General features: G+C 41.8%; 1 protein-coding gene across 1 annotated transcript in view; it reads left to right on the top strand.

The window, feature by feature from the left end:
• LOC138041213 (protein-glutamine gamma-glutamyltransferase K-like) overlaps positions 1-15,000 on the top strand; it is a 23,585-nt gene that overhangs the window by 4,659 nt on the left and 3,926 nt on the right. Inside the window, exons 3-14 of the mRNA XM_068886986.1 lie at positions 315-467; positions 700-878; positions 969-1,151; positions 2,158-2,418; positions 2,511-2,629; positions 6,104-6,211; positions 7,950-8,127; positions 10,503-10,638; positions 10,923-11,026; positions 11,105-11,347; positions 13,291-13,578; positions 14,357-14,517. Coding sequence (XP_068743087.1) covers positions 315-467; positions 700-878; positions 969-1,151; positions 2,158-2,418; positions 2,511-2,629; positions 6,104-6,211; positions 7,950-8,127; positions 10,503-10,638; positions 10,923-11,026; positions 11,105-11,347; positions 13,291-13,578; positions 14,357-14,517 — 2,113 coding nt within the window. The remainder of the gene's footprint in view (positions 1-314; positions 468-699; positions 879-968; positions 1,152-2,157; positions 2,419-2,510; positions 2,630-6,103; positions 6,212-7,949; positions 8,128-10,502; positions 10,639-10,922; positions 11,027-11,104; positions 11,348-13,290; positions 13,579-14,356; positions 14,518-15,000) is intronic.

The following is a 15,000-nucleotide window of genomic DNA, read 5'->3' as shown; positions in this document are numbered from 1 at the left end:
AAGAAAAGTTGGGCCCTAGGAACCCCCACGTTGCTAAAGTCGCCCCATTAATCTGCTGCGTTGCCAGCGTGGTGGCCTTGATGGTGTAGTGGCTTAGCATGCCCGACTAGTAATCAGGGAGACGTGGGTTCGAGTCCCGCTCAGGGCAAAAACCAATTTTTCGGATGGGTGTGTCGAAAGGTAAAATGCACGGTATGTGTTAGTCTCTTCGTAGAAGGTGAGTTGTCATCCGCTTAGCAGTCGATTTGGTTTTAAATCTTGTTCGCTCGAAACGGACGCGGTATTTTCTAAACCATTCTTTCTTTTTCAAACAGAGGTGGACAAAACGGAGCTGGAGCGTCAGTTGAACCCCATTCACAACCGCAGCCACAACCGCAGCCTCAAACGCAACCCAAACCTCAGCCCGCTGACAGTCCGCCAGATCCTTTGCCTGAACCGAGACTGCAACCGCAGCCCGACCCACCAACGTAAGTAAGTCTGTCAGACAGTCATTCAGTCAGACACTCATTCATTCAGTCAGTCAGATAGATTCTTAACTTTGACGCTACACGTAAATGATAACATGTTTTAAGCAACTTTCAGTTGTGTATTCAGTTTAGTCAGGAGCCCCAGATACGTACCTATGGGCTCCTTGTTCAGAGAAGTCTAGAGTTTTAGTCATTTGGGTGAATGACCTTCTGAACCCGATTTATTTTGTAGACGGACAACCGCTGATACTGTAAGTGCTGGTGTAGAGACCTCAAATGGAGAGTCCACCTCAAATACTTGCAACAGATCGCGACTGGGTGAAGGTGAAGGAAGACGGAATCCCGTCAGCGACGCTGATTTTCGAAATAATTCAATCAACTTGAAACCGGATGTGAATTCGACTGAGAACGGTACAAAACAAGTTACTTGATCTTGTCCGTATTTTTGAACCGCTTATGAACACTTTTTTCACTCGTTTTTCTTTTTTTTTTTTTTTGTAGTTGGACAGCTGAAGACTACAACTGTTGACCTGCTCGTTGAAGAAAATAAAAAGGATCATAAAACAGATGGTTACGAAATTGAACAGCTGATAATCAGAAGAGGAAAGGTCTTTGACGTCACTGTGACGTTTGACAGAGATTACAATCCAGGCGATGACGTAATTTTAGTACAGTTAGCTACAGGTAAGTTTTTTTATCATGGCAAAGTGGAGTTGACGAGAACTCCAAATAAAATCCCGCGGGACTTAATTAGCTCGAGTCGTGAAGCTGGTTTGACCCTTTCGCTGATGCAATGAAAAGGCTGCAGAGTTAAAGGAAAACCTTGTCCGGGGCCGTTGTCCAAGGCGTCACCGCTGAAAATTATACTAATAGTGTATTGTCACTCGCCAACAAACAACATTAAACACTACAAAAGGACGGTTTCCAAACTTCACGAAAAAGATAAACATTTTAAAATCAAAGCTTAGGCCTAAATTATTAATGTAGCTTAGGCCTAATTACTCTTCAGCAGCGACATTCTATGGTAGAGTTAAGGTGGTAAAGCGGAAAGAAGCGGTTCCTATAGTTCCGGGTTCAAATCCAATCAACGGATATGACTTTTTATTTCCTTATTTTCTCTGCTATCACAAATCCTGGGAAACAGAGTCCAAAATTCACGACAATTCAGGATAATCGTGAATTCGTGGGCAAGAATGTGTTGCTTTCAACATAGCCGCCATGTTGAAAGCTAGAGAAAACAGAGGGGACAAGGTTGACCGCCTCGCAGCTGCTCTTTTACGCACCAAAGCTTTTAGATTCCGTTCACTTCTGTTTAGCGCGCATCATGGCGTTTTACCGTTGGTATGTTGCTTGTTGTATCTTATAATAACATTTTATGTAATCATTTATTTGTTAGTTTTCCGCTAACGTTATTATGCCGAAAGGTGAGATCTGCTGAAAGTTTGAAAGGGAAAGGAGAGATTGTGAATGACATCATGATGCTCAGGCAGTTTCCTCTCGTCGTTCAAGGTTGAGCGCATCTGGCCCCAGTTGTTCAAACGACGGATAGTGCTATTCGCCGGATAATCACTATCCATTGGATAAGTTATAGCAAAACCAATTGCGCTATCCAATGGATAATTATTCATCTGGTGGATAGCGTTATCCACCTTTTGAACAACTGGAATAAATGTTATCTGTGTCTTTGTAGGCAAACGACCTCAGGAAAGTAAAGGATCTCTGACGAGAGTCTCTATTCAAGAGAGCCTAACTCCTGTTGCATGGGGTATGCAGATTAAGGAGGCCGGTGGAAACACTGTACGTCTGTCAATAATGCCTCCAGCTAATGCCATTACTGGTCAATATGAGATCTTCATAGAGACGAAGAGCAAAAATTCATCTGGAGAAATATTAACATATCGTTACAAGCACGAGGAACAATTTTACATCTTGTTTAATGCTTGGTGTGCAGGTAATACTGCTTTAAGCTCTCACAGTCCTTTTGTCATGTCATCGATAATTCGTTCAATTCAAAGTTCACATAATTTTATCTTCATTTCTTAGAAGATGCAGTTTATATGGATAGCGAAGAGGAACGTGAAGAGTATGTGCTTGAAAACCTTGGCTACATCTGGAGAGGAACTTCTTACTATAAGAGTAAACTTGCTTGGAAATTTGGCCAGGTACGATGTTTACCTAAATTGTGCATGAAATACATGGAGGTGGGGTAAACCCGGGTAGGTGGAGTCGAAAAATGGCTCGCGTTTCCGTGCCATCATTGCCCCCACGGGGTCCCAGGTGACCTTTCTCGAGGCTCCTGGGTGGTTGCTAAGTACTTAAACAGGCAAAATGGTGGTTGAAGGAGGCATTTTGGCGGTTAATGCTCTTTTACTCCCACTAGCTTCTCTTGCTTCAACGTTTCAGACGGGAGAGGAACGGGTACGCAAATATGTTATCTCCCCATTTTTAAACTAATTTTTCTCCCTCCTCCCTAATTTTTCGGCCGTTTCTCCCTGATTTTTCACCATTCTCCCAGATCAGTACTTTGTCGGGGTTATGTGACGTAATACTACCCTTGCAGTCTACATTACTTCCGATATTATGGCCGTTTATACGAAAGAAAATAAGCCGCTGATGTACCTGTCAATGTAAACATGCAGTGCACAGAAGACAGAAAACATTTCGTGCTTACCATGGCCTTGCTCTTTAAGGTTCCGAAAGCGCATCATAACGTTAAGTTGACTATTACATGTAATCATTTTGCGCACATTTGATATATGACCAGAAAAATCCAGACTATTGTCTACTTCCATATAATGTATCCTTACACGGAATGAAACTTTATAGTCCGTATCCCCAAACCCTAGACCTTGTTTTTTTTTTCGCATAAGAGTTTAAAAGTTTATTTACAAGGGCCAAAGAGCCCAAGTAAAATTGAAAAGGGCACAGGGCCGGTTACCAACAATCTGCTACCAGAACGGAACGTAAACTAAGTTACAAAGTCCAGATGAACAAGGCACAAAGTCCATTAGAGCACAATCCCCACATTACTGAAAAGTAGGTAACAATTAACCGTAAATAATTACAAGCACGCATCAGATCTACTCCTAAACCATACTCCCTTCTCCCTTTTCATGCTGGTTCTCCCGTCTCCCTATAGCTTGACGTACTTTCACCCTCCTCCCACTATTTTTTTGGCCGTTTCTCCCTCCTCCCTAAACCGTTCCTCTCCCCTCTTTTCAGTGCTGTGGCTTCTTGGGGTGCAGGGATGGCGCAGTGGTTGGAGCACTCGCCTCCCACCAATGTGGCCAGGGTTCGATTCCCGGTCCCGGCGTCAAATGTGGGTTGACTTTGTAGTTGGTTCTCTCTTTGCTCCGAGAGGTTTTTTCTCCGGGTACTCCGGTTTTCCCCTCTCCTCAAAAACCAACAATGCTAGATTCCATTTCTATCCGGAATGCACGGACACATGTTGAACGAGCTCCTGAGTGCTCTTAAGCTGTTCCGTGGGTAAACAAAAGAAATCCACTTCCACTACCATTATCGCTCTTAATGCCGCAACGCCTCCGCCAACCAGGTGATCTGGTGACGTAATCCGGAGGACTGTGGAGAAAAATTTTAACGCCGTATCCCACAACCGCGCGCGGCCTTATTTTCGAATTCAAGGTTAGATCTCGTCGGGTCTACTAGAATGTTCATTTAGTAACAGGAAATGTGGTAGACACGGAATAATCTGTTGAGTTTTTGCGATGGATATTCTGCAGGGAGTTTGAAAACAACGCCTAAGGCCGCGCGCGGTTCTGGGATACGGCGTTAAAATTCTTCTTCCCAGTCCTCCAAATTGCGTCAGCAGATCACCTGGAAAGGCGCTATATATCGTGACACTTGCCGACCCCGAGTTGTCGGTTTTCCCCACCTTCAAGCGTTTACATGGCAAAATGCGACTCCGGCTGCGACCCCGGTCTAGGATTGACCCCAATTAGATGCCCGAGTCTCTGGGAATACATCCAATTAACGTCAAAAAGTGTCCCGCAAATGTTGCTCTTTAAGTAAAGATTAACTGCTGCATTTACCCAAAGCTAAAAATTATGCTAACCTTTATCCTTACCTTGTTGTTGAAAATAGGTAGCAATTGCTTTGACTTAAAGGGACACTTCGTGTTGGATGTCAAAATTGAGCATGCATCTAATTGGAGTCAATTCTGGGCATAATTTACCGGGGAACCCGCCTCGGTGGGTTATCTCACCTGTCATGTGAATGCGAGGCAGAAAAAAAAAGTAAGAGTTTATATGGACAGCTAGGCGGGTTACCTCACCGCCATGTAAACAGGCCCTAAGTGTGCAACACCTCCCGACTCATTGCATTGTGACCAGCGATTTCTCGTCGCAGCTGGTTATGCAGCGAAACCACAAGAGCTCGGCCGAGTGGGAAGGATGGCTTTCCTTCTCCCTTACAAGCTCTCCACGGCTTCGGTATGTACTTGACTTCTGCCAGTTGGGCCAAAAATAGAAAGTCTATGCACAGGTTAGACACACGATACTTATGTAACCAAAACCACCCACAACGTACAACGTACAACGTACGTAACCCTTTCCAACGTAAACGCCACAAAATAATCGAAAAGAAGCATTACATTGGTTGAAAAAAACGCCCAACACGTGAAATTTTCCCTTTGTCTTAACTCTTTAACTCGCTTGAAATGGGCTTTCTTCGCGCGGCGGCCATATTAACCATAGACAATAGATTTCGAGTTGAAATGTTTGGGAACGAATTTCGGTGCGCAAAAACAAAAGTTTTCATTCCCTTCGAGACTCAACATGGCCGCTTTGTGATTAAGGGTAAAGACTTGTTTCCATATCTCAAAGTGTCCTTGGACGTGAGGTGCCTGGGAATGAAATTAAATCACTGGAATCGGAATGCTAACAGTTAAGCCTAAATATTGTTTTACGCCTAATTAGGCCTAAGGTTAGCATTTCTAAGGGGTTTGGTCTTTTTCAACAGTTACATTATAACCTCAGTCTGCATTTTACACTGACCGATTCCAGTGATTTAATTTCATTCCCAGGCACCTCACGTCCAAGGGCACTTTGAGATATAGAAACAGGTCTTTACCTGTGGTTAAGGCCTATTGTACAAAACCGATGTGTCCAAAAATGTATTTGGGCGCACGCCGATTTCAGTAAGGGTCACGAAGTGTTCCGTGGCTCTTCTCCCCATATTTATAGGAACGCAGACAATTGACGTCACAAAGTCTCCCATAAAACACTGCTCCATAAGTAAAGATAAACTGCTGGATTTACCCTGCTGCTCGATTGACCAGCCGTTTTATGCGCCTGCCTTCCTCCGCGCACACCACGGCTGGAGCATTTGTGTTCCCCAACACAAAAATAAGGTTACCCCGCCAAAACTAACACTATTGTCGGAAATAGGTAGCAAAGCTTAAACTTAAGGGCCACTTCGTGTTGGATGTAAAAGTCAGGCGTGCATCTAATTGCTTGCATTTTCAATGGACATAAGTGACAAAAGCAGAGCTTTCTTGCTCAGTTGCTGGCAATATCAATGCTATCATCAGTTGCTTAACATTGCGACTGGGGAGCATCTCAAGTCTACTTTTGTTTCTTGTTTGTTAACTCTAAACTAGACGATTTTTTAACTTTTAGTTTGATGACGTTGCGTTGTATACTGCGTTGTGGTTGCTGGATAAAGCTGAACTGCCTACCGTTGCGAGGGCCAACCCAATTGAAATTACACGCACCATATCAGCCATGGTGAGTAAAATATCGTCAACCGTAAGCCATTCAATAGATGGTAATTTCTTTTTTTACTTTCCGTATGAGTGAAAACTTGGTGGATCGGAAATAGAGAAGTTCGTCTTTGCGTCTACCGTCAACGGCCAATAGACAATATTCGTACTCTCAGTGTTGGACTGGAACTAGCTTGCAATGGAGGCTAATGCGGGAGAATCTTTTCAAATACAAATTCTCTTTAATGTATTCCCTCGCATTAGCCTCCATTGCAATCTAGTTCCAGTCCAATACTGTGTCTGATTTATAAGTCGATAATTGTGGCCATTAAACACGGCAGCAAGGAATAAATTGATATTAAATCACCAAGATTTTCACTTATACTTTGATTGGCAAAACAGAAATTTTCAGTTCGGCGTTGGCAACTTGTCGTAAAAGCAAGTTTAATGTTAATTTAAATCACTTGACCATTGCTTCATACGAAGTGAACTCACTCTGCCTGTCTGAGGGCTCACTTTAATGAGTGTTTTTCGCTTCTTTCTCTTAGTGGTTCGACCTTATTTGTTGTTTTTGTGTCTACTGCGTTTGTACAGCTAGCTACTATGCTGAAAAAATTTTGTTAACGTTATTGATGATAAGCGATCCGTAATGCCGATAGTACTTTGGAAGACACGACGACTCCATCGTTCTTCAACGTCAAGACTCCTCGGGTTTGGGACGTCAATAACTAGACCCAGAGTCATAGCGAAGCTGTCAACAAAGTAAATCATGATCGAACCTCGTGCGAGTTCTTTCATTTAGTTCTCAGCCAAACTGAAAGGTGTGATCGGCATCGAGAGTTTGGAGTGGGAAATCGGGTCAAATATGTAAAATAGTCTAATTTCCTATAGTTGCAGATCAACAATAAGAAAGTCAATAAATGTCATAGAATCCGGGAACCATAGAGAAGGTTTTGCAGTCCGCATTAGAAGAAACAAACATCTACGGAGGATAAAATTAATACTTCGAAATTCGACTCCATTTTCGTGGACTAAGAAGCATAGCAGCTCATTACAAAACGTTGTACGCGATGAATACTTGAAGTCCAAAAGCGATTGTTTCTTCAGCAAATTTCTTTGAAGGGGTCTTATCAAAATGAAACCCAAAACTCAAGAAAGATGTTGCGTTGAAATGTTGCAAGCGTTTGGCCAGGCCTTAACACTCAATATCAATTATACAATGTTCAGATTTGTCGTCTTGTAAATCGTTTTGATATGACACAATAAATGACATTTGTACTGGAGATTTTTGTCAATAATGTAACAACAAATAATTCCTTACCTTGAAAATAGGATGAACCCGTCATGTCTTCACTCTATACAATACATCACATTAATCAAAACCATTGTTAATAATTCCACTTACAACAATCAAGACACACTTTTAGCAAGCTAACAATGCTTCCATTACTTGCCTTGTTATACGATTTTGCAGTAGAGACCCGCGTACGCACCTGTATGCGTACCTATCTTTTTGTGTATGTGCTTGTAAACATACGGGCATTTCTCTATTCGATCTCGTACTCGAGGCCTCTAATTATATGCCTCTAACGTCTTGATTAGTTACCTGTATAAATAGGTCACGACTTCTTGCATTGAACAAGAAAAGAGTATTAATTTTTCGTTGCTTCAATGGCACATTTTCAGTTTTTTTGCCACGCATGACAAAAAGGCTCAAAGCGTGGCCTATACAAAAAGAACAACACGAAGCTTTCCTTTCACAGGCTAATTCAAATTCTGGTGATGGCGGCATTCTTACAGGGCGCTGGTCCAATACTTATCCAGGAGGAACAAGACCAACGGCATGGAGTGGAAGCACTGAAATCCTTGAACAGTTCTGGGAGACAAAAAAAAGTGTGAAATATGCTCAGTGCTGGGTATTTTCAGGACTAGTGACTACTTGTAAGTAGTGAAAATGGTTTGCTTTTGAATCATTCTAGACCGCGCTGTGTTGTAAGACCGGTCGGACAACTGTGCGGAAGGTCAAAACTCCGACCTGACCAACTCTTAACTGAGGAGAAAGTGCTACCTTTGTAATGACATCTGCAAATAGTTAACCTCTCTAGCCTTCTCTGATAAGAACGATAAACAGTAGGCCCCGTCTCACCACCCTTCAATAGTCATAACCCCGTAGGACGCAAAAGAACCCACACACTATTCGCAGAGTAGGGCGGGAAGTTCCCCTCGTTGTGGTTTGTCTTCTGTGGTAAATCATGGTTGGGGAGGGGGGAGGGGGGGGGGGGGGGTAAGAGGTCGGATATATTTTGTCTTCATCAAGCTACTCTAAAATCCGAAGGTATAGAAAGCTATGATGATGATGATTAACGACCAGGGGTTCACTGTGTTCCGACAACCACTACTGCATTGTTTTTATTTCACTTCTTGGCGGTTGCTTTGTTCAGATACGCAACGTATGTTGTTTATACTAATAGTAGAAAACAAAATATACCTTTCAGAGATCCGCTTTACATCCGCTGATCAACATACCTAATAAGCGGAGCATTGGTGAGAGCACTCGCCTTCCACCAATGTGACCCGGGATCGATTCCCGGATTCCACGCCATATGTGTAGCACACGACTGTTTTTATGATTTTTCACCTACTCCTATTAAGCAGCTATTTAAGAAATATGATTGTAACTATAACATGCGAAGGAAATTGACCTTTTTGTTACAGAATACAAAATCAGAACTTCTTCGCAAGTCAACTTGCTACAAAGCCATATCTCTATGGAATTCTCTTGAGAATCATACACGTTCTATCGCAAGCGGAAGCTTGTTTAAAAACACGCTCAAACGTATGAATTTCATGTAAATAGCTTCTATATATGTAAATAGTACTTTTTAACTTCTTAAATACACGACCACATCAGCTCCGCTGTAATTTTTATCGTGTTCAAATAAATGTTGTTGTTGTTGTTGTTGTTGGTTCTCTACTCTGCTCCGAGAGGTTTTTCTGCGGGTACTCCGGTTTTCCCCTTTCCTCAAAAACCAACATTTAACAATTATTGGATGAGGTTGAGCATGTTAGCGATAATTATCAAGGCCAAAGTTTGTGTTATCTGCTGAAGCCGAAGGCTGAGGCGGATAACACAAACTGAGGCCTTGATAATTATCGCTAACATGCGAAAACCGAATTCAATAATTGTTTTATTATGCATATTCCTTAGCTGAGCTCCACTATGACAAAACTGATCAAACTGCTGGTTACTGTGTGTTAGGTGACGTAACTTCTGCATGCATAAAGCTATTGTGTGTAGGTATGACGTCAATTCTACATATATAAAATCTATTGTTTGTAGGTATGACGTAAGAGAAACAGAGCAAGCAAGAATTAGCTGCGTGCTTATAGCCAATCAAAATCGAGCTGGTGACACCAATGTATAATAATGTGATTTGTTCTGATTTCAGTTGATTTGTAGTCTCCCAAATTAGTAGAGCACTCTTGCTCAGCTAAATAACCTTGAGACTAAAATAAAGTGATTATTATTATTATTATTATTATTATTATTATTATTATTATTATTATTATTATTATTGTTATTATTATTTCCTGTAGAATCGTTTTCGCTTCTTAGTAAAAATTGGAACAATCTAAGGGCCTCCACAGACGAGGCAAGTTGTTATCCATAACCTTTTAGTTGGCGATAACAAAACGTCATCGGTCACAAACTGTCAATCAGGTGATTGACTACAATTAGCGAAAATCAAGCCGTCGACGACAAACGCGGCCGTTTTGTTATCGTCTACTCCTTTTCTCCCGTCTGTGAGCAAAGTGTGTTTGGCAGCGACGCAAACGATTTTTGCAATCAGCGGTTCTTCATTTCTTGTCGCTATTTCCTATCAGTTGTAGATGCAATTAAGATGTCGACTACAATTAGTCGTTGATATCAACTTGCCTCATCTGTGGGGGCCCTAGAAAGATTAACAGGTTGATAATGATGGTTATCAGGGTAATCGTTTATTTAATTGGGGTAGCGTAGCCGTTGACAGTTTTGAAATTAAACCTACGGTTCTTTACAAATCAAATCACATGATGGTCATTTGAGGAAAACCGGAGTACCCGGAGAAAAACCCGCACTCAGGGCAAAGCAGAGAACCAACAAACTCAACTCACATGTGACGTGGGGTCCAGGAATTGAACATTGGCCATATTACATTAGCTACAGAAGAGTACTCTCGTCACTTTATTGCACGGAGCATGTCTGCTTGGCAAATGTGATGACGATGAGTGTAGTGATGAGGACAGATGATGATGATGATTGCATTACTTTTCAGTGATGAGAGCGTTGGGAATTCCAACCAGAAGTGTGACAAATTTTGACTCAGCTCACGATATAGACAAGAGCCTGACAATTGACTATCATTTCGACCAAGAAGGAGAAGTAATTGACTGGAGGAACGACTCTGTTTGGTATGTAAGACCAACTGTGATTACGTTGTACTATTCCTTGGTTTTCTTTGAAAACGGAACTTGCCCCACACGCTTGCTGTCCACACAGTTGTATTTCGTCATCCTAAAGTAGACGATGAAGTGAACTCGAGGCTCGTCGGGTGAAGGTCCACCTGTCACCTTCCCTCCCCTACCCTTCTTTGTCCACACACCCTCACCCGTACCCTTAAGTCGTTGCCTTAGCCTATCGCTGCTAGAGCGTTTCATTCGGAAAAAAGTCAGACAATTTATTGATTTATTTTGAGGAATTACCACGTGTGGAACGAATCATGGTTCAAGCGCCCTGATCTACCTGATGGTCACAACGGATGGCAGATACACGATGCAACACCACAAGAACTCAGCAATGGTAAGGCAAAGTTCAATTTCGTTGTTGAGTTAATTTGTTTGTGCGCAGGCCTGAATCCTCTTCTTTTTTTTTTTCAAGGTGTTTTCCGATGTGGTCCAGCATCCGTCAACGCAGTGAAGAACGGAGAAGTATTTCTTCCTTACGACACGGGTTTCGTGTTCGCGGAAGTGAACGGTGACATTGTCTACTGGTTGGTTAACCCTGACGGCTCCATGACGAAAACAAGCAAACAGAAAAACGCAATCGGGTTTTATATCAGTACAAAGGCTGTTGGTGCACCTGAAAGAGAGGATTTGACTTTAGACTATAAACATTCTGAAGGTGGGTGTGTTTATATGCTCTCCCATTCTGTCTGTTCGTTTTGCATTGCGTGTCACTTTCTCCATGTCCGATTTTTCAGGCTGCTATTTTCGCGAAACCCCTGAGGGTTAAATTCAGTTGTCAAGCAGCTCTTTACAACGTCTAATTTGATTGGACAAGCATTGATGATTTGCATATGACGTCACGGCGGCCATGTTGGTGTACAGAACAATGCAGTAAAATGTCTTTTGGGAATTTGACTCTCTTTTTATGCAAAACTTGAGTGGGGCCATTTTCTGTTGTTTGGTTCACCAACATGGCCGTTTCATCACGTAGTGGATGCAAACAAAGGATAAGAGGTCTGATGCAGCTGTATTGAGTTAAGGATTAGGCTCCATTTATAGATTTGATTTACAGACTTTGCCAGTCAAGCTGGCAGAGCGCCACAACAGCTTGCGCCAATTACTGTGGCCCCCCTTTTTTTTTACCCTCCCAACCATGATACTCAACAGAAGACAGACCACAACACCGGGAACTACGTGCCCTACTCTTAGCGACAAGTGTGTGGGTTCTTTTACGTCCCACAGGATTATAGACATTGAAGGGTTGTGAGACGGGACCTCCGGCTTATCGTCCTTATCAGAGAAGACTTGAAAGTCTGAAAGTCATTGTTTTCGTTGTATGTTTTAAGTCCCTAAGGTTTTTGAACCAACTACGGGAGCCGTTATAATACACTTCTTTTTTAATATAAGAACGTTCAGGCTCAAATAAACCAAACTTTTCAGAATATACTATTTAACTGAACATACCAAGCCGTTGAGATTTTTTTACTTCTTGATTGAAACAGATTTTCTCGATACACGCTCATATTTCCTACGAGCCAATCAGTCTGACAACACATGAGTGAGTGAGTGAAGCTGTTAGTCTCTCCCCTCGGGGCTTCTCAGGACTAATTTACAATATGTTTCGGGGGACTTTAGCCAGACTGATTATTACACAGTTTACAATTTTAACACATAGCCAATCAAAATTCGTGTGATGTCACAGCCGTGTTTACGTTCTCTCATCTAAACATAGCTATTGCCCAATGAGAGTGCGTGTACTATCCTAATTATATTATAATAAGTAATGGTAATAGGACTGGATGAAGTCCATTTCGGTCTGTAATCATACAAGTGATGACAAAATCGGACAACCGCGCAGCGGGAGTCCGATTTGTTCTTCACAAATTACACGAAGTCAACTTACCAATTAATCATAAAAAGTACAATTTCCGAGGAAAGAAGAAGAAACACGTTAATGAAAGAAAGGAAAAATTTGAGGAAGACTGACAAAGGGGCAGTAAATTGTTTTAATGTCGCTCTGAAAGAAAGGAAGCTCCCAATTTAGGAGTCTGTAAACTTTTTTCTATGGTGATTGAAACCATGGTTGTGATTGGTTGATTTAAACTATAGTTTTGAATGTGATTGGCTTATTGAACTGTCCGATAACAACTTGGCAAGTGAAGAAGTGGAAAATAGGAGTTTTTGAAACATTCAGAAACATTTAATTCAGATTAGGACCAAAATTTGGCCGTTTCACCCGTATGTGTTTATATTCATTCTTAAGGACTGGATGGGGAAGGATAGATAATATATCAGGAAGCTTCCTTGATGAAATTGAGGTCTGGGTGGGAGTGGGCAACCTCGTTCCCAGGGTTTTCCCTCCCGCTCTCCCCTCCCCCCCGCCCTACTCTCCGCGGAGAAAAGCCCTGAGAAGGAGGTTGGGGTGGGAAGGGGGGGGGGGGGTGGGGTAGGAGGAGTGGGGAGTAATTTACTAGGCCAATTGTCTTGAGCGAAAAAAAAAATCATTCTTACCTCAAAAATTGAGACGAATTTGAAACAAAGTTATTACGAGTTTTTAACCTTGTATCCAGTAATGGAAACTTATTAGATTGTAGATATTGATATTATTTGGATTCTCAGGCTCTGAAGAAGAAAGGCGGGCTGTGAGACTTGCTTTTAACTTCAGTTCTCGCAAAGAACACGAAATCTACGTGGAGCCAAAACACGAAGACATTCATTTCCATCTAGAGGCAGGGGACAGTGTTTACGTAGGAAACAGTTTTGATGCTACAGTTGTCGTTCGAAGTGAATCAGAAGAAACCAGAGAAATTCTAGTCAACTTGACAGCCATTATGAGCTTTTACACCGGTGTTACCGCCAAGAAGTTAAAGTCTTACAAACAGAAGTTTCCACTAAAAGCCCAAGAAGGTAAAAAAAAAGTTTCCTGTTCATGTCACTGTTTTTCCAGCATTTCCCGCTTGGCCGCTCAAAATCACATTAAAGAGTTTTGCCCCGAAATGTTGAAGTAATTAAATGAAACAGCAATAGGCCACTTTCGATATATTAAAATTCAGCTTTAAAGAGAGGTTTAGAGTACAAAGACAAAGGAAAGTTGATGACATGCTAATATCTTTCACATTCATTGAAACTTGTTTGTATTGTTTTTGTCCTCTCCGCCTCACTATCAAACTGAAAAATGGCCTATTGCGCCCCAACTGGGAACTAGATTTCCCGGTTGCTACGGAAATTCAGAACTTAAAGACCACTTTTCGAGATGTACCCAAATTCTTAAAAAATCCTTCTGGAATATTTCCGTTCCATTCCATTCCTTACCCAGTGTTTTCGAAAGTTTGATCGAATGGAATGAGACCATATTGAGACTTCATTTTTCCAACCGTTGGCAACCAGTGTTGTTTCAAATCTGCTCAGGAGGACGGGAAGTCCAGAATCCAGACTGGTAGTGTTGTTCTCGATGCTGATGAAAAGCGTTCTTGGCCTCTTGGACACGAATAAATTTCTTTTGCGTTGTCAGTGAGCACCATGCAGGCTTAATCATGATGTGTCTGACAATTTCTTTCCCTTTCGGGAATTTGACGAAGCTTCTTATTTTTCCCACAACGGTGCATGGCGCGCAGTTACCTTGAAAGAGCACCATGAACATAAGGTTTCATCCCATCGCTGGTAATTTTTTTTTTGTTTTTCGCAGAGAAACGATTAACTTTGACGATCGAACTGGATGATTATATCGCCTGGCTGAACGCTTGTGAATCAATCAAGTTTTACGTCAAAGGCACGGTGACGGAAACGAAGCAATCGTTTGCTACACATAAAGATGTAGAACTGGAAAAACCCTCGCTCACAGTAACGGTGAGTTTCCTCAATCTGAATGAACTAAATGAAGATATTTTAAGTGCGGGTTATAGTAGACGAAAGATAGAGGTGTTCCACTATAAGAGACAATCGCTTAAGGATGGTACCTACTATTGTTATTGCGCATAAGTTCTGCGCATCTCCAGATACTCGGGTTTCCTATCGGTAGTGCTTTCTAGTACAGAAATATTTTTGCGCAGCTTAAAACTATGTGGAGAAAGTCGAACTTAGCAAGTGCTCTAGGTATCCAAAAAGAAAATTGGAGGTTATAATCTTGCATTGTTCAGGGATAATTAAGCTTCAATTTGGAAAGGAACGCCATACATTGCTTTGTATTTTAAAGGTTATTACAAATATTGTTGATAAACTATCTTTGAAAAAATGCGTGGTTACCCCTAACTCCCAATTTTCTTTTTCCCCCATTATCATACAAGCGCGCAAAAATACCTTTGAATCACCCCTATCTTTCGCCTTACTCAA

This window comes from Montipora capricornis, chromosome 3 (genome assembly GCF_036669925.1).
Source record: "Montipora capricornis isolate CH-2021 chromosome 3, ASM3666992v2, whole genome shotgun sequence".
Taxonomy (NCBI): domain Eukaryota; kingdom Metazoa; phylum Cnidaria; class Anthozoa; order Scleractinia; family Acroporidae; genus Montipora; species Montipora capricornis.
This window is presented reverse-complemented; position numbering and strand designations above follow the sequence as displayed.